Source organism: Heterocephalus glaber, unplaced genomic scaffold (assembly GCF_053883595.1).
Source record: "Heterocephalus glaber isolate CG9 unplaced genomic scaffold, H.glaber_assembly_v1.0 deba00000347, whole genome shotgun sequence".
NCBI lineage: Eukaryota > Metazoa > Chordata > Mammalia > Rodentia > Bathyergidae > Heterocephalus > Heterocephalus glaber.
Genome location: NW_028258143.1, coordinates 49829899 through 49849201, shown reverse-complemented (window position 1 = coordinate 49849201; position 19303 = coordinate 49829899). Strand labels below are relative to the sequence as shown.

At 33.1% G+C, this 19303-nt stretch overlaps 1 protein-coding gene across 7 annotated transcripts in view; it reads right to left on the bottom strand.

The window, feature by feature from the left end:
* Ubr3 (ubiquitin protein ligase E3 component n-recognin 3) overlaps nt 1–19303 on the bottom strand; it is a 217801-nt gene that overhangs the window by 59735 nt on the left and 138763 nt on the right. For all 7 annotated transcript variants that reach the window (XM_087200088.1, XM_087200084.1, XM_087200107.1 and 4 more), the window contains 2 exons: nt 17746–17882; nt 11416–11501 (listed from right to left, as the gene is read on the bottom strand). In XM_087200088.1, coding sequence (XP_087056214.1) covers nt 11416–11501; nt 17746–17882 — 223 coding nt within the window. The remainder of the gene's footprint in view (nt 1–11415; nt 11502–17745; nt 17883–19303) is intronic.

Genomic DNA, 19303 nt, shown 5'->3' with positions numbered 1-19303 from the left:
AGGAAGTACATTTCTGTCAAGTTTTAATCTGATCTCTCTCAAAAAGAATTAATGTACTTACCCTGTTTAACTTCCTATTTATAAGTCAACATATAGTCTAATTTAAAGTTTCTCTACCCTACTAATGGCTAACACTAGCTGAGTTACTTATCACATGTCAGGAACTACACTAATAATCTACTTATATCAATTATCTCAATTTTTGCAAAAACTCTATTAGGTAACACTGGTAAGCCATTTTTTATACACATAAGTTTCCCAACTTTCCAGTTTTTCACAGTAACCTGGTTCCATGGATGACACTGAGAACACAAGAAGTTTTAGAAGAGGAAAAACAAGATGGGAGATTTATTAGTAAATTTTAATTTCAATTCCATTTTACATAAGAGATTATATTCACTAAGTAAGTAATTTTTAATTTTAAATATGTTTTGAAGACTAAAATCTGAAAGTGTTTAACTTTTGGCAGAAAATATTATTTCAAGTTGCAAAGTGGGGAGTTTTGTATTTCTTATAGGTGTTAACTAGGTAAAAGAGATCTTTTTAGTACACTATCTCCCTTCAAGATGAAGATCACCTACCTTAGTGATTTACCCTAAACAAACAGGTTTTCCATCGTACTAACCTATTTACATTGAAACCATGTCAAGCACAGAAGTAATGTGATCAGCCTATTTTCCCAGGTCATCATAATTTAAAAATTCAATAGGTCAGAAGGAAACTTTTTCATCATCTTATTTTTCATTGTTACCACAGAAAGAACAGACCCAGGCCACCTTTATAGTTATTGGAAAAACTTAAGAGTAGAATTCAGGATTTGCTACTTCCTACTTATCTCTACCACCCCACCTTTCCTTGGAATTTTTATGATTAGAAGAAAAGGACAAAATGCCTTTTTTTTAAAGAGACACACACATTCATTCCCATTCCTATGAAAATTGAGAATATAACATTGCATCATGTCCTAAAGCTGTATCACAAGAGTCTTCAGTACTGGCTTTAACTAGAAGTAAAGAATAACATGTCTAATGAGGTATATTTACCTTTCTAAAGAATCCTGAAAATTGCAGATTACTTTAGTAGAAAACAGAGAATCAAATAAACATTAATTCACCGTTTTCAAAATTTAGTCTTATCAAAAACAAACTCTAATATTCATGTAGCAGTTAAAATGCCTCTAATACCAGACAAATATTAAAGAAATAGGATGAAAGGCTATAATCATGATCAAAAAGTTAAAACTAAAAAATAACAAAATAATGTATTAAACACCAACTACATGCATAACATTTTAAAAGTTGAAAAATAATTGTATCTAGAAAACCTACTGTTAAATTTTAGAAAATAAGAGCAAAAAGAATTAACTCCATTCTGGTATGATGTTTTTAAATTTTTAGTTTCAGCTATAACTCCATTCTGGTATGATACCTTTTTAAACTGTTAGTTTCAGCTACATTTATAAAAAGAGTTCAGAGGGGCCAGGGATTTAGCTCAGTGGTGCCACTGCCTGCCCTGGAAGCACAAGGTCCTGAGTTCAATCCCCAGTACCCCCCCCCAAAAAAAAGAATTTGGAAATGAGAAACATTATTAAATAAATTCATAGGTGTGCTCTGATTTCAACTTATGTGTAGGAGGCACCACTGTCTGGTAGGAGCCAATAAGTTCTATCCTGGCCATGAATCCTTAAACAAATTACTTTAGTTTGATTATCTATATAAGGATCATAATATTCCCTTTCTGGGCTACTCTACGGTATCATTGTTACAGCAACAGCTAACATCTGTAGTATATGTGTGTGTGTGTGTGCACATGTGTGTATGGCGTGTTTACATACATGGTTCTTATTTAAAAATTCCAAATATGAAATAAATTTAAGATTTGAGACTTGAGATTTTATAATTAAAATTACAGATTATGATACATTAGAAAGACAAGGTTTTAACACAAAATTACCACTCTATAAACAAATATTAACATATATTCTTAACTCTCCTGGTTCTTCTCTAGTTCCTTCTCAGTTACTTTGTATGCTATTCTTCTACTGAACCCTGAAGAGTGACATATGCTTTCTTGACCCTTTTTTCCTCTCATCCTGCATACACTACTTCACCAAAACCGTATCTTCCACTTCTACTACTATTTGTAATTCAGAAAGCTCTGTATTTCAAAATCAATATATTCAAAACTAACCCGATTCCATATTCCAATGACACCACTGCCCACGCAAACATCCAAGGAAAACTTGAGAATCATTTCCTACATTTGTATATAACTGATTATCAATCCTATTGATTCTGCCTATGATTTCCCATCTTCTCCACTATGCTGCTACATTATTTCTCACCTGGTTTACCCAACAGATTACTCACTGATGCCTTTTGTTTCACTGTTTCCAATCCCTCTACACAGTAAATCTACTGACATCTCACAGTTGATTGGTGGACCACTGAAAAAATGGGTGTAGAAGTCCTTCAATGAGATAGCAACCTATCTTCTTTTTTGCCCTATTTCTTTTTTCTAAGGGGGGGAGGGGGGTACCAAGGATCAAACTCAGGACCTTGCGCTTTCAAGGCAGGCAGCAGAACCACTGAGCTAATTCCCCGGCCCATTATGGCCTATTTCTTAACCTTCCTTCTTCTCTTTCCTTTTTTAAGTATCCCTCAATGTGCTATGTCTCACTCTGTTCTTGCAAGCTGTTTTCTCAGCCCACAATAGTACTGTACCTTCTAGTCCTCCAAATTCAATCTACGTTTTAAGAGCTACTTCATGTGCTCCTCTGCAAGGTTTTCTCTGATATCTCATAAAAATATTATCCCTTGTTTTATACATTTTTTTGTACCTTGAACTGAATTTCAGCAATTCGGACACAACCTTGTAAATATTTTTCACTATTTCCTCTCCTATTAGATGCTGAGCTCTTCATGAAGAAGACAATTATATTTCTTCATCTTTGTTCCTCAAGGCTTGACATATAAGATTTTCTCAAACTAGGGTAATATTGTATGAATCAATCTATACTCCTATAAAAACATAAACATAAAACTCATTGGTGGTTTTATTTTTATATTCCTTTTCTGTCATAATGTCACAATGGTTCAGTTACCAAGAAGTAGGCCAATTAATCAGTTCTAATTTCACTGCACCAAAAGAAACTGACCTCTCAACTCTGATTACTAAAGCAGTATTTGACCTATTTCCTCCTACCATCTTTCCCATGCTGTCTGCTGCAACAACTCATCTGAGACAAAGAATTCTATTTTCTTCAATATCTAATTAAATTCTTTACAACTGTGACAAGTCTAATGTATTAAAATAGCTTAATCACAAGATAGATATATCATTACCAAAACTAAGAAAACAACAATGGAAGGCCAATTTGTTCTTAAGAAACCCTAAGATTTAATTCTAAGAACTCTTAGGTTGAGTTAAAAAGTAAAAATAATTCTAACAACATTTTTAAAAACTATTTTATAAAAAACTATAAAACATTTATTAATAATTAAGGGTTTTACATATACACACATATATAAAACATTATGCCAATTTTTATGACCTCAGGAAAACCCACTTAAACTCTAAGTTGTATGTTAAAATCTTTTAAACTGCTTTTGAAATAGATATTCACTAAGCTTGTTATCAATTTCAAAATTCTGTGTCTCTGTCAGTTACTTCTAAACATGTAAGTAATCTAAAACAGGTTTTTTTTTGTGCAACTCATGTTAGCCATTAAGATATAAATTAAAGAAATACTTATGTAAATCTTTATTCTATCTTAAATTGTACTACCATTTAAATGCACTGAAGGTAAACTTAACTGGGTCTGCATTCAATATTTTCATCTTATCTGTGTACTCCTCATTGGTTAAATAACTGCCAATGAAAAAACTCTCAACTAGGCAAATGACACTCTTAATATCCCTGGGGAGAAGAAGCCCCATTTCTTGGCAACTAAATAATCAGAGTGAAGCAATAGCCCCAGCCCGCTTATCCCAGGGTAAATGTAACAGGTGGCCACCTGCACCTCTCACAGAACAGCCAGTTTCTCCTGGCCCCTCCATACATCTCTGAGAAATCTGCCATGGAGAAACGGGAAAAGAGCACCTCAAATAAGGTCCCAGAACCACTCTAAGAAAAAAAGGAACATCTGTAACTCAAGAGACAGGAGGTTCACATCCTAGAGTGACAGCAGTTGACTCACCCTTCCCTACCCAACTCCTTAGCACTCCAGGAAAGGCACGACAGGAAGTGAAGTGGAAGTTATGGTGAAATTTTAAAGGGTTAAAAGACAAATTCACTAATTACTATTATATGTAATAAAATAACATACAAAAAGTACTTTAGTTCTTTTATCTAATATCCTCTGAGCTTACATTAACTAGATATTGAGCCAGGGATTTAGCTCAGTGGTTCTGCCGCCTGCCTCACAAGCACAGGGTCCCAAGTTCAATCTCCAGTACCAAAAACCGCCCCAGATATTCAGCACAGGTATTATTCTCATTTCCACAATAAGGTACAAAGTTAGGTTATCTTCCTAAAGTCCAACAGGTAACAACAGGAGCAGAATCCACAGCTAACTCCAACCTACTATTCTTTCCAGCATTGTAAAGAACTGCTGTCAGTAAGGGGACACACAAGTTTGAGGGTAGGATGGGAGGCTTTGCTTACTTTGGAGAGGTTTTCTTCCCCTTATGAGAAAGAAAAACACTGAAGGCCAAGGCTGTCTTTAGTACTTTCCTACTTCTCTGCTGTGTTCCTCTCCTGCCTCCTACAGTCCTGTGCCTCCACTCCCAGGCAAACTGTCACTGTTCTATGGTTATCCCCATGTATGACAGATATTAATATTATCTTCATCAAATTATTCTCCTTCTACTTAAGTGGCTAGCAGCCTCCCTTTCATCTTTACAACATGGCCCTGAGCCAAGGGTACAATTCTGCTTACATATATGGGTAGTCCTAGAGGGGATAAGAGAGCTACATGTTTAGGATTTCTAATCTCCTCTTTACCCAAGAGGACATACTCAATGAATCCAGGTCTTATTTAAGGGCCTCATTTAAAACAGATGATGAGGAGTGGGGTGAGTGTGTCCAATCTTACTACAGAAAGAGCCACCCTGCCCTAAGCTAAGTAAAATCTGAGGACCTCCAATCCTTACAGCCAAAGTACTTGCTTTCTGAAATGTCCAAACTATAAATGCAGAATGGCTTGGCTATCTGGATCACAAACCATAGAACCTTCAGAAAGACTTTAAATAGTTAAAGCTACTCCTCTAACTCAAATTTTCAGAACACAAACCCCCTCTCAACTCAAGCCTCCCAAATTAACAATGCATTTTTTATAATAGATAAAGTAATATGATGGAAATGAATCTCATCCTGTCCTCCTAACCTCATCTCTTAACTGATCAATAAATTAAGTTTAAAAAAAAAACCTGTAAAAGATTGATCTCCCAATCCTCAAATCTGTATGTTGAAATCCTAACCCTTAAGGTGATATTAAGAGATAAGGCCTAGAAAAGTAGTGGCCAATAATAAAACCAAAAGGGATTCCTTCCCCCTTCCACCATATGCAATTATGGTGAGAAGATAGCTCTCTATGAGAAAGAGGGTTCTTTCAGACACTGAATCTGTTGATGGTTTGATCTTGGTCTTCCCAGCTTTCGGAATTATGAAAAATAAATTTTTGTTGAGTGTAAGCCACTCAGCCTCTGGTATTTTGTTACTGCAGTTTGAAGAGACTAAGACAAAAATTAAGCTAAAAATTAACTGCAATCATGCTCTGCATCCTTACGATATACTCCCAACTTGACAGTGATAGTGATGCAGTAGTAGAAATAGTAGTGACAAGATCCAGGATCTATAGAGGCTTGAACATATGCTGCAAAACTGAATTCTTACAATTATCCTCTGGTTAGGTATTATGAGATACAGAATGCAAAAGGTTAAATAACTTGCCCTAAAACATCCAGCCATTAGTAAAGAATTAAGTAAAGATTCAAATCCAAGTACTTGGTCCTAAATCTCATCTATCTAGTCTACATTATGCTGCCTCTTATTACTATTATCCTTTAAAAGGCTTACCACATCCCTTGCCTATCACTGAAAATGTTCAGAGTAACAGAAGAGTAGGTATGAAATGCTTAAGCTAGATAACATTTAGACTAAGTGACTTAAGTAACTTGTAGCTCAAAATCGGATTCCATTTATCATGCTACTTCATACGCAACCTCTACTTGATTTTTAATCATGCATTACTTAAATAGAAAACAAAATAAAATATAAAAACACAAAAGCCGTATTTATAAGTATCAAAAGAACAACATAAGAAAAAACACCTCAGGTTTTGCTATATTCTATAGTGCATGACTACAGACTGTCTTAAATATAATTGAAAAAGTTGCTAGAATATAGTCTAGCTATTTAACTTTCATGCTGAAATATAATGATGCTAATTAACTGAAGGGAAGAGGATGAGGCAGGAAGCTTCATATCTCCAAACAACAGAGTTAGCCACTGTGAACATTTTTCAGGATACCAATCATCCAGGCTAAGCCATCAATTTCATAGGTGAAGAAATTGAAACCCAAAACATTAAATGATTTGCCTAAGCACACACCTATTGCTTTTACACAGGCCCTAAATATATTATGTGACTAAAATAACTTGCTCTTCAGAACAGAGAACACTTTCAATACACAAAATCAGCTTTTGTTTTTTTTTGGTACTGGGGATCGAACTCAAGTCCTTGCACTTTTGAGGCAGGCAGGCGGAACCACTGAGCTAAATCCCTGGCTTTTTTTCCTTTTTTTTTTTTTTTTTGGTACCGAGGCTCAAACTTGGGACCTTGAGCTTACAAGGCAGGTGCAGGAAACACTGAGTTAAATCCCTGGCCCAAAATAGTTCTTTTTTTGTTGTTGTTGTTACTGGGGATTGAACTCAGGTCCTTGAGCTTGCAGGGCAGGCAACAGAACCACTGAGCTAAATCCCAGGCCCTAAAATCAGCTTTTAACAATAAAAACTGATAGGTCACTGGTCTCAGGAGACAATTTTTCTATTTTTATATTAATTTATACATTGTATGGCACTATAACAGTTTTGATAAGATTTTATGTGGTAACCAAAAAGTAAAGTTATGATTCAAGCTATTGTAGAATCCATATTTTTAAATTTGAAAATTTTTCTCTATATTCTGTCAGAATTTTACTGTGTTAAAGAAAAAAACAGACTATTTAACAGCAATTCAGTGAAAACTCCTCATTTGTTCATTAATATCTTTATGCAGTCTTATGAAGGGAGAAATAGATGTCAAAATAATTTTCTATAATTCTAAATTACCAAAAATTCATTTCTGGAGCAACTAAAACTATTTTAAGTTGCCTGTACACACCTAAACTGAGTTGCTTACCACAAATACTATATACAGGTGGAAGCTATTCATTTAGTGACTATGCATTTCTTAATAAAATCATAAACTATATCAAAATTAAGTCAGTCAGAACTTCTCAAATAAAATTGTCAAAGCGAAAGTTTACCTTAGCCTCTCTAGTCTCAGTTAACTAAAGTTTAATTTAGTTTAGCTATGGTGCTAGGGACTGAACCTGAGGGCCTGCACATGCTAGTCAAATGCTCTACTATTGAGCTATATTCCCAGCCCTGAAGTTTAGTTTTACATCTTTCTATAAAGTCATAGAATCCATTGGAGATGTAAACTTTAGCTTCTAATGTAAATTACAGAATAAGCAGAAAGTCAAATGTAAAGATATGCAAAGATGTTCTATCTAAAAATAAATATTTTATACTATAACCCTGTAATAATAATTTATCAAAATGACACTTGTCAGTGGTTTCAACAATTTCTATTTGAGAAGACACCAAGAATGTCATGGTAAAAGAAAAATCTGTAAGCTTCAGTGGAATCTATGGAGTTTCATATCTTCTCTCAAATCATGTCAATGAAATAAACAGAGTAACCTTAATATTTTTAATAAAAAGTTATGCCTTCAGTTTTTATATCTGCTTGGTCCTACATCTGTTGATAATCAAACTAATAGTACTTATCAGTGTGTACATGGATTTGTAACAGAAACTCATCTCACTTATCTTTCAAAGTCTTACTCAAATATTATGTCCACCAAAAGCTTCACTGATTCTACCAGATAGATATGATCCCAAACCTCCAAATTTTCTAGAACTTCATCCATAGCCTCAATAGAATTTAATACTTTCTATCTTACAATAAATGATCTAGCATCTGTCTCATCTGCCAAACACATGGTCCTAAATGCCTGACATTTTCTGGTTGGTTAGGAGAAGGTCTGGAGCTCTGACCAAGGAATTAGGAGCAGTGCTATATGCTGACACAGAGGGCTCTCAGCAGGATCAAGGAGGAACCAGCTACCAACCTGGTGGGGAATAAAGAACTAATTGATAACCAAAAAACAGGGGACTTGACAAAGCATCTGAAGAAGTGGCCCAAAACAAACATAGGATTAATAGTGAAAAGCTGGTAAAAGAAAACAAACAAGATAAGCAAAAGGGTAGGCAGAGCCTAGAAAGACTGCAAGTCAATAGCATGCAATAGGATGTTTTCCGCTAAGCTTGTGGACAAAAGGTCTTAAAGATTCTACCCTTGAGCCCAGAGCCAGATTCAAGGGCAAGCTCAGATATTCTCCAGGTGTGTGACTTGGCAAAGCAATCACTCTGAACTTCAATTTTCTTCTCTATGAAATAGAGGTAACATCTATTTCACTTGGTCATTATGAAGATCAAATAATTTATGTGCAAGTACTTTACAAACTTTAAAATTTCCATGTATTATTAAAATACCATGGTAGGCACTATGTGAAATAATTTTGCTCACTTTTTTTTTTTTTTTTTAGTACCGGGGATCGAACTCGGGTTCTTGCGCTTACGCAGCAGGCGGCAAAACCACTGAGTTAAATCCCCACCCCTATTTTGCTCACTTTTTACTGTGGAAAATTTCCCAGATACAAACTTAGGAATACCTTTTTTATTTTGATTGGATATGCATAACTTTACCTCAACTATTCAAAAATTTGTTCAAAGATACATGTATTGAATGGCATTGTTCCACTTCATTTTATTTGATTTCCCAGTATAAGTTAGGTAATATTTTAATTTTATTACTGTAGAAAAAAAATAATCTTCTTACTGCTCTCAAACCTCACATACACTGTGTGTATACTTCTATGCCTCTATAATTTCATTTCAGCCACTGCTCAATCCTTTCTAAACAAAATTTATTAAAAGTTTTCCTGATTAGCAGGGTGTGGTGGCCCACACCTACAATCTCAGCTGAGGCAGGAGGATCACCTTGAGTTCGAGGCCAGCCTGGGGTATATAGTGAGCTCAAGGCCAGTCTGAACTACATAGTGAGACCCTGTCTCTAAAAACAAAAAGTTTTCCTGGGCCGGGGATTTAGCTCAGTGGTTTCGCTGCCTGCTGCACAAGTGCAAGGACCCAAGTTCGATGGTACGAAAGAAAAAAAAAGTTTTCCTGACTAGATGGATCACAAAGTTATGACGGACCCATATTCCAAGGGTACAGTGTTTCCAGGATGATAAAAACAAAAGTTCTTTAGTTTGTTTAATTAATGATGCTCTCACTTCCCCCAAAGATGAAAAGACACCTTAAAAATGAGATATAAAAGGTAGTGACAATGGATGGGAAAAGGAAAATAACAATATAGGAAAATTCTCTAGAAAAAAGGTAGAATTCTATTTAATAATAGTATTGTAGTTCCACTGAAAGATCAAAAAGAGAAAGAGATTGAGATTCTATGAAACACTGATGGTTCAACTTAAACTGTTTGAATTAAAACATTAATTTTATATACCTCCAAAATAGTGGGGCCTTATACAATATACAATATATTCTACACAAATGACTTACAAGAAAAATTTATAAATAGCATAAATAACATCTTAAGCAATTCAGTAATAAATCACATGAAAAATAATCACAATATTAACTTATTTTTAGGATGAACTTCATCATGATCTTTCCTGTACTAGCACATTATAATCTGTTATTCACTAAAAGGGAAAACAAAGAAACATAAGTCTGAAAGTACCTATCAATTTAATAACTTAAAATTGAATCTGGTTATTGAAGTAGATGCCTTCAAATTTTACTACTATTTTCAGGATTCTGGATAATTTCATCATTTATAAGCCTCTGAATAAGTTTAAGTCCTTCAGAGAAAAAAATGAAGCAAATTTTTAAGCATAAAACAAATCCCTTTCCTAAACACATGCTAATATATTGAATATTAGTGGTCAATCCCAAACATCAATCAAGAATAAATTAACAAGAAAAAAAATTTATGCAACTAAAATGATAGTATCTATTAATCCAAACAGATTAGAAATTCCTTTATATCAACAATTTTCCCCTCTAAAACATATTACTGTAATATAGAATATAAATAGGGTTTAGGTACATACTCCAAGGGCTCAAAATAGACTAAGTACTCATTTAAAATAAAAAACTTGGGCTGGGGATTTAGCTCAGTGGTTCTGTCACCTGCCTCGCAAGAGGCAAGGTCCTGAGTTTGATCACCAGTACAAAAAAATAAATTAATTAAATTAAATTAAAAATAAATTTAAAACTTTCAAAACCTTAACTTCTAGGAATTAAGTGATATTCAAAATAAATATTAAAATGTATTACAATAAGAATTCTTAAAACTTAAAATTTCATGTTTGTATCTTTATGTTAGAAATTTGTTTTTTGTTCAATCCTTTGCTTTGAAATCAGCTCAAAATTACACAGATTATCTTTTTTGACTTACATAAAATTACTCTAGAGTATTCACATTAATTCTCTAAATAGTGAGTAAACAGTGATGGTATGAAAAACTATCCTCATGGAAAACCTACTCTTAAGTTCCATCACATTTTAGTCAAAAATACCTTTACATACAGTACAGAAGAATCATGTTCATTTTATAAAATATATACATAATTAAAAGCAAACATCTATAATTTTAATATATTAATACATGCATAAAGATATGGCATAACTATAATACAAATCTGTGGGCAATATAAATTCTTTTTATAAAGACTTCCTTATATCAATTCAATGTAAAATTTCTTTAAAAGAATTTAAGTTTGAGGACAATTTTTATACTAGAAAATAATTTTTTAGTTGTGAAGGAAGATAAATCTGACCATTTAGTATGACATACACTGAGCAATCCTAGAATAGAAAGGGCTAAATATTTATGATTCCTCTAAGTATAAGACTGACCATTTAAAATACATATCACTATCAAAACTGATTATATATTAACATAATCAGATCTTGAAAAAACACCAAAAGACCACTTTGCCTGCATATGCTTTCAAAACTTAACATAAACAGATTTTTAAAATTTAACACTGTTTAACTTACTTAAACAAGACCTTTTTCCAGCCGTGCTTGCACCACCAGAACACAAATTACCTCCTCTATGAATCAATTCAAGTTCCAAATTTGTTCTGTAAGTAAAGCATTAAAACATATTTCAGTCATTAAGCTGAAAAGACCCTTTTCAGTTTGCTTTATTGATATGTCTGCATTAGTTTTCCAACTTTATTATAAAGCAGTTTATGCAATATCAGTAATAATCATATTTTATCTGATATTTAAAAATGAAAAGAGAATAATTTATCCATCCTTACTTATATGTTCATATTTATACCTGCAAAAAATTGCACATATCACCATGTCACAATTGCAAAGTCCAAGCTGTAGGCAAATACTAAAAACTAGGCCTTAGGCAACATATCTTGTAAACCTGCACATGAAATCTGATGAAAGAATTTGTACTCCAATGTTAGCCACTAAGTAGGTAGTTACTGTCATACAAAACACAAGGGCAAAGCAATTTTCCTATTAGAGAAATGGTTATCACTCACTGAAGCTTAGATGGCATCTGGAAATCAATATTAACAAACAAAATCACTAATATCAAAATGGTTATGAACAAAATATATAAATAACAGCACTCTATTATGTATGGACTTCTAAAATTAGTTTTATTAAAATACTTTATTGACATTGCTAAACATCAGTATGTTCATAGAATTTGAAATTACAAGTTTTGTAACAATTATTAACATACAATAGCAATAATTAGTAAATTGACATTTCAAAAATCAAATTAATGCAAAAATCTAAAGACTTCCTCAAAAACAATAAAAGAACAAATTGTGCAAAAATATAAATAAAATTCTGGGTTGTAATTTAAGTTGTGTTTTACTTCATCAGTATTTATAAGCCTTTTTTCTATAAAATTGAATTAACTAGTTTATAGCAAAGATATGCATTTGACACTAATAATGAGATGTCTCCCCCCTTTAAAAAAAAAAAGGCAAAGTTTCAAGCTTATTCTTTCCAAGTGAATTCAAGAGACTGTATCTTAAAACATTTTAAATTGATTTTTGGTTGTTATTTTAAATACGGAATGTTTTGAAATATTTTCATTTATTAACTTACAAATTGTTAAAAATATTAATATTCTTAAATCTGCACATTGCCACCCATTTCTAAAGGGATGCTCCAATCCTTTCTCTTGCAGGGGAGAGAAGCAATTAACACTGCTAATGTTCCCACTCAGAGCTCCATCTGGCTGCGGCTGATAAGGCCTCTGTGTGACTTTCCACCCTTCAGCAATTTGCATTGCTCACTGAACTTCTAAAAACCTACCAGCGAGGAAGCAGGGACAAGGATTTCATACTAGTGGACAGAAAGCGAGCGGAGACCAGCATGTGTTCCTTCATCAAGGGAATAGAAATGATATCAAAACATTTTGTTTTCACAAATCTTCTGTTGCCTAATCTGTAGAAAAAAATTAATGGCTATATTCTCTTATAAAAACTAAGATTTCCTAGATAGTACTTTTAAAGGTACTAACCAAAAACATGAACAATTCTTAAAAATGAATGTGAGAACCAGAATGCCTACTTTTATTACACCTTATTTGCAAAAATATTCACTAAAATATAAGAACAATTCTGCTTATTCAATCACCAAATATGATACTTCAGAGAATAAATATGTTAACAGGAATTTCATTTTAGAGGATACTTAAAACTACTAAATCTAACATTATTTCAGATTACATTTGAAAGATCTCCTCTTGTGCAACACTCCTGCATTAAAAACAAAAGCTACCTAACCAAAGTGTTAATATGTAATAATATCCAGGATTTTAAAAAATCAGTGTCAGAGGCCCTATCCATCAACATGTACTTACTTCATGTACAACATGCAAAATGGTCATATGCCCCACGTCTATCATCCATGACTGGCTTTTTTTTTCTTTTTTGGTACCAGGAATCAAACTCAGGATCTTGTGCTTGCCATGCAGGCACGGTGCCACTGGGCTACAACCCCAGCCCTCCATGACTGTTTTTTTGTTTACAGTATTTGTGCAGAACTAGGAATTGAACCCAGGGCCTTCACACTGGGCTAAGTTGGCCTGGTTGGGCTTAAATGTGCACTCCTCTTGCCTCAGAATCCCAGGGTAGTGGGATTTGCAGGCAAGGATTACCATGCATGGGCACCCTGCACTGTTGAAAATCGCAACACAATACTCTGTTTCTGTCTTTCTGAATGTATAATGCAAAAATTAAGATATGTTGGGAGTGAGTTTATTCTGCACTTTTTATTCTTGAAGAAAAGTAGTATATATTCTATTTTGTATACTTTCTAACACAAATACATTCAAATTACTTTGGAACAAAAAAAGAGAAAAATCTCTATATTTGAAAAAATGATGAGGAAAAACTGTTAAAAGCCTATCTTTGTGGCCACCTAAATATACTGAATATCCTCATGAAAACCTCTAACTGTACTCCCAATTCCTTTTTGCATGACCAACATCTGCCTTGTCTCTTATTCCCCTTCAGCACTGTTATTTTTAAAGCCATAATTTCAAAAACAAATGTTTGTTCCCCTCCTACTACCTCTCTTTAGCTCTCTCAAATTCACATTGAAACAGTGGAAAGGGCAAAGGCTCTGGAGAAAGATCTGGGTTCAAAGCCTGAACACACCACTTCACTGGGTGAACAAGATGCTCAATTTTGGGGGTGAGGAGAGACTACCTTCATCCATAGCACTGCCCATGTTATACAGAAATCACAGCTCAAGCTCTGGCTCTTCCAGAATACTTCCTGAGACAGTAAAGAAGCACTTGCACACATTTTAGAGTTCAATTTGCTTATCGTCCATTTTGAAGTTCTACAACACTTTCTCTATGACAATTTAAAAAACATTATATTCCACTTTATACAGTGTTATTAAGTTTTCTGTCTCCAACTAAATTGCCTAGCAAAGTGCTTTAAAAAGTTACAGAAATGACAGCTTTTTTGTTTTGACATGTAACCAAGTGTAAGTTTCTCTTTAGTCCCTGCCATTTATTATGTTTCTGTTGCTGAGCTTTATATTCCTTAAACCCAGCAGTAATGGTGGGGGGGGCGGGGGAGATTTAGAAGAGTTTATTTTTAAAAAGAATAGCAAGCATTCCTTTACTTTGAACATAATTTTCTTACAAAGTTTAGACTTACAATACAACTAATTTGTGAAGCTAGGTGCATTCACATACTAAGTACTTTACCCACTCTTGATTTAAAGATGCCCATCCATCTAAATCTCATATACTCATGTGCCATCTTTCCATTTCCATTTTTCTCACAAAATACAGGCCAAATGCTACTCAACAATACTTCCAGGCTATATATAACTTGGGTCCAAAATTCCTTGAGAATATCAATTACTAAAATTCATGTCATTCTTTGTTTCAATAATTAAATAATGAATTGGAATTGATGTGAGGAAAGCTTTCTCCCCCAGAATTAACTTTCTATAACCCATTTGAATGACTGATATTTGCAACAGAATGGAAATTGTGGAAAGACATTAACACTTGAATAATCTTGATTAATTTTTAAATTAATTTAACTTTAAAAGGAGATTCCAGCAATTTCTTCTCTGTGGCCCTCAGAAAATCTTTCAAAGCTTCTCCATGTAAACAAAATTAAAAACAAAGACAGATGTTATTGCCCTTCTAAAAAATGAAATCTCAAAGATTTATTAAAAGAAACAGCTTTCTAGGCTGGATACCCACCAGAAATATTTTGTTTTCAAACATCAAAAATTCAAACTTCTTGAAGAGCAAACAAATTTTCTTATACTATGGAGAGAAATCTGCTCTATGAAACTAGAATTTTATCCCATTCAAATTACAAATGCCAAACACAAATAAATCTGCAAATTTTGATGGATTATACTTTTAAGAATTGCTACATTTAATTCAAAAATTAAATAATTCAAAGTAAGTTTGTTGTTAAATATTTTACTTAAATATGGAATATTGCTAAAATTTTAATGTCCATCTTTTAGGAATAATTTTTTCTGTAGTCATAAGTATTTATGAAATCAGTTAAATGTTAGACATAAGATAATTTAAAAGATTTTTTTTTTTTTTTTTTTTGGTACCGGGGATCGAACTTGGGTCCTTGCAATTGCGAGGCAGGTGAAGGAACCACTGAGCTAAATCCCCGGCCCGATTTAAAAGATTTTTTATCTTCTCTTGATACAAATATCCTATCTAAATAGGACACCACATACATTCTTTGCTTTAAATTCATGTTTTATTTCTTAATCAATTCGTTATCTCTTTTCATTGTAATGATCAAGTAAAACTTAGAACTCTGCAATGACCTTGATAATTCCAACCAATGGGTAATCAGGTTTCAGAATCATTCTCTTGCTGCTTTAGAGTTTATTATTAGCAATCAGAGAAGTATAGAGGTTAGTATATATTTTCTGTTTCTCTAATCTGTACTCAGTAAAAAGCAGATGTCATCTATCCCTGCTTCTCTATAAAGTAGAAAAATCAAAGTATGTTGGCCTAAGAAATCTCAGTCAGAAGTTTTATCTTGTGTGTTTTTTACAGTTAAGGCAAGAAACAAGGGTCTAAAATTTCAAACTAAGGCATATTTAAATAAAATTATCATTTTATTAAGTATAGATCATTTTCATTCAATTAGAATTTTCTTAAAAAGGTCAACTCTAATAATGCAAAGGCATAAATACATGACCATAAATCTGTATATATTGTATATGTAGGGGTGTGTGTGTCTGTGTGTGTGTGTGTGTGTGTGTGTGTATTATAAATAAAGCATAACTGAGTTGGTCTACATTCAACCCAATCTTCTATAATGTTATAATTACAATATTGTACAGAAGCTTTGTATAATCCTAGAATTTTAGTGAAGTTAAATTATATTCAGTTTAATTTTTATATATTATATAAGTACTATATATCTTGTTACAAGTATGCAATAACTGGTAACCCTCCAGAAACAAAACAGGAACTGTGCTATCTTCCCCTAAAGCATTCTGGAGAAACAAAAGTCTAGGAATATGCAGTAAATTACTCTGTAATTCATTAGATCCTTTTAGATCAACCCCTGTCTGGCACTGCATACTCATTTCAAAGACTATCTTGTGTTCTAACTTGGTCGCAATTTTTTTAAGTTGAGTTCCATTTTCCCTGGGTTCTATTTACTCTTTTGTTATCCTCTGCTCCAGGGAGTAGGGCAGAGAGAATGTACTGCATGCATAATGATCTATAAAAGCTGCACACAGAGAAGGAAAAAAAAAAAAGAACAGTAATTGAAAAAACACTAAACTTTGACTTAAGAGATCTGAGTTTTTGATTCAAGAGATCTGAGTTTTAATCCTACTCCACCACTAGCTTGCTGCAAAATACATTTAGACAAAACATGAGGTTTGCTTCAAGAGATACACAGGGGCCTGCAACACCTAGAAGCTCTTGTTTGTTTCTCCCCTACTTACTTCTTTTATGATTCTCTATTTTCACTCAATTAAATTCTCTAAAATTCCCATGTAAATCTATTCTACATGTTGAATACCTACTCAGACTAATCTTTCCTAATCTGAGATGAGAAACCCAAAACAATTATTTTCTTGAGACCCTACTCACTTCAAATAGACTTAGAACATGCCTGATCTCTTGTTCCTCTTATTTGGTTTCCTAGGTTACCTGTCATCTTCCAAGATATTACTAGATCTCTCAGTAGGTTAAAGTGAACAAAGAAAGCAAGTTCTACTTCTTACTGTTCTTCCACAAATTAAAAAATGTTAACACATTACAATGTTTTAGTTCTCAGTATTACCACTTTTACTTATGTATTTTTGGTAACGGGGATCGAACTCGGATCCTTGCACTTGTGCAGCAGGCGGTGAAACCACTGAGCTAAATCCCCGGCCCAGTATTATCACTTTTTGACAGGACTTCATATATACTACTCCTATGCTTTGAGGTACATATCTGTTCTAATTAATAATATACTTTTCCCTAAATGTTCTATAATGCTAAATAATACTTACCTAAATATTCCATTAAAATTTAAACACTCTTCAGGAAATGCAGGAAAACTTCAAATTTATAGTTCTCCTAAGAGATTCTAAAACTGACCATAATTGCAACCAATATTAAAAATATGTATCCCTTCTTTATTTTTTTTTAATTTTTTTTTGGTACCAGAGATTGAACTCGGGTCCTTGCACTTGTAAGGCAGGCGGCAGAACCACTGAGATAAATCCATGGCCCTGTATCCCTTCTTTAAATAAATGGCAATGAAAGAAAGACTCACTGTACAATAAACCCAACAATAAGTAAATACAAAAGTATATACTTCATATACCTACCTAGCAACAGAGTACATGAAAAGAAAATCATTGTCTGGTGAGCCTGGAGTCTTGCTATAGTCTCTATATTTCTTCTGAGTTGTATTTTTTATATCTTTCATTACAGATTCCATTTCCTTGCTTAAGTTGGTTTCTGACTATAAAAAATGCAAATATACATATAAAGTTTATATTCATTTTAATAACAGCCTAAACTATTTATCATGTGAATACACAAGTTAAAAGTCGAAAGAGATGTAATACTATCTACTATAAGTACATTTAGTGCACAAAGATAAAACCAATGAAAAATTCTTTCTCTAATAATCTTTCATTCTAATTCTACATTATGATTGATAATATTAAAATCCAGCTATGAATTTACCACACACTATATTTTAAGCCAACAGATGTCATTAAAATAATATTGCAAAACAAATTTTTTATTTTTATAAGAAAATCTTTAAGTTCATTTTTTAAAGAATAATATCAATGTCCCTTACATTAAACATATTTTTATCTGGAAAGTGAATTTTTAAATTTTAACATTTTTTTAAATGTTTTTTTATTAGTACATGTTTTCAGTATACAATGTTTACATTCTTTATGTGCAGTTGGTACATGTAGGTGACACATTTTAAGTACATAAAAATTAGAATTTACAAAATGAAAAAAAAATCACAGATTCTAAAATTAGCCTTCACTTGGGAACGCAAATTGCCAGAAGACGAATCTTTCGAATAGGTTTAATGTATGAATTTGTTTCAAAAGTCAAATATTCATAGTTTTTAAAAATTTACCAATGTGGGCACCACTGTCACTTCTCTTAGAGACCTATCATAAATCTAATGAAAGAGAGACTCAAATGGATCCCATTAGATGATATAAAAGATAGATTCACTTACACCAAATTCCTAGTAAAGTAGAATGACTTATAGTGAATAGCCACACAACATTTTTTTTCCTAATACATACACAGCAAATACACAAATATGTGTATGTGTAAATCTATCATTGTAATCTTAATACTCCTAATGAGGCTATTTTTGAAATGATGACACTGTGCTTTACACTGCAATGTACATTCACGTACTGCATAAAGACATTTCAGTCAGTAACAGGCCACATATACAATAATGGTCCCTCAAGACATCAGTGACCATCTTAGTTTGTCTAAGTGCACTCTATGATGTTCGCACAGTGATAAAATCACCTGACAGTTTTCAGAATGTTTCTCCATCACTAAGCTACATGTCTATATATACAGTTTGTTTGGCTTTCTTCTTAAACTTTTTTTTTTTTTTGTAGCGGGGATCAAAGTCAGGACCTTGCACTTGCAAGTCAGGCATGATGCCACTGAGCTAAATCCCTGGCTTAAACATTTTATCTTACAAGAGCCTAACCATATCTAAACTTACAGGATTTCATGATCTGGAAATGTATATTAAAAGTACAATGATTTACACTACAGAAAAGTATAGTGTTACAGTTTACATGTAGATGTCCCTCAAGAACCTCATGTGCTCATAGGCAGGTTTTTGGAAGGTGATTGGATTATGGGGGCTTACAGCTGACTTGC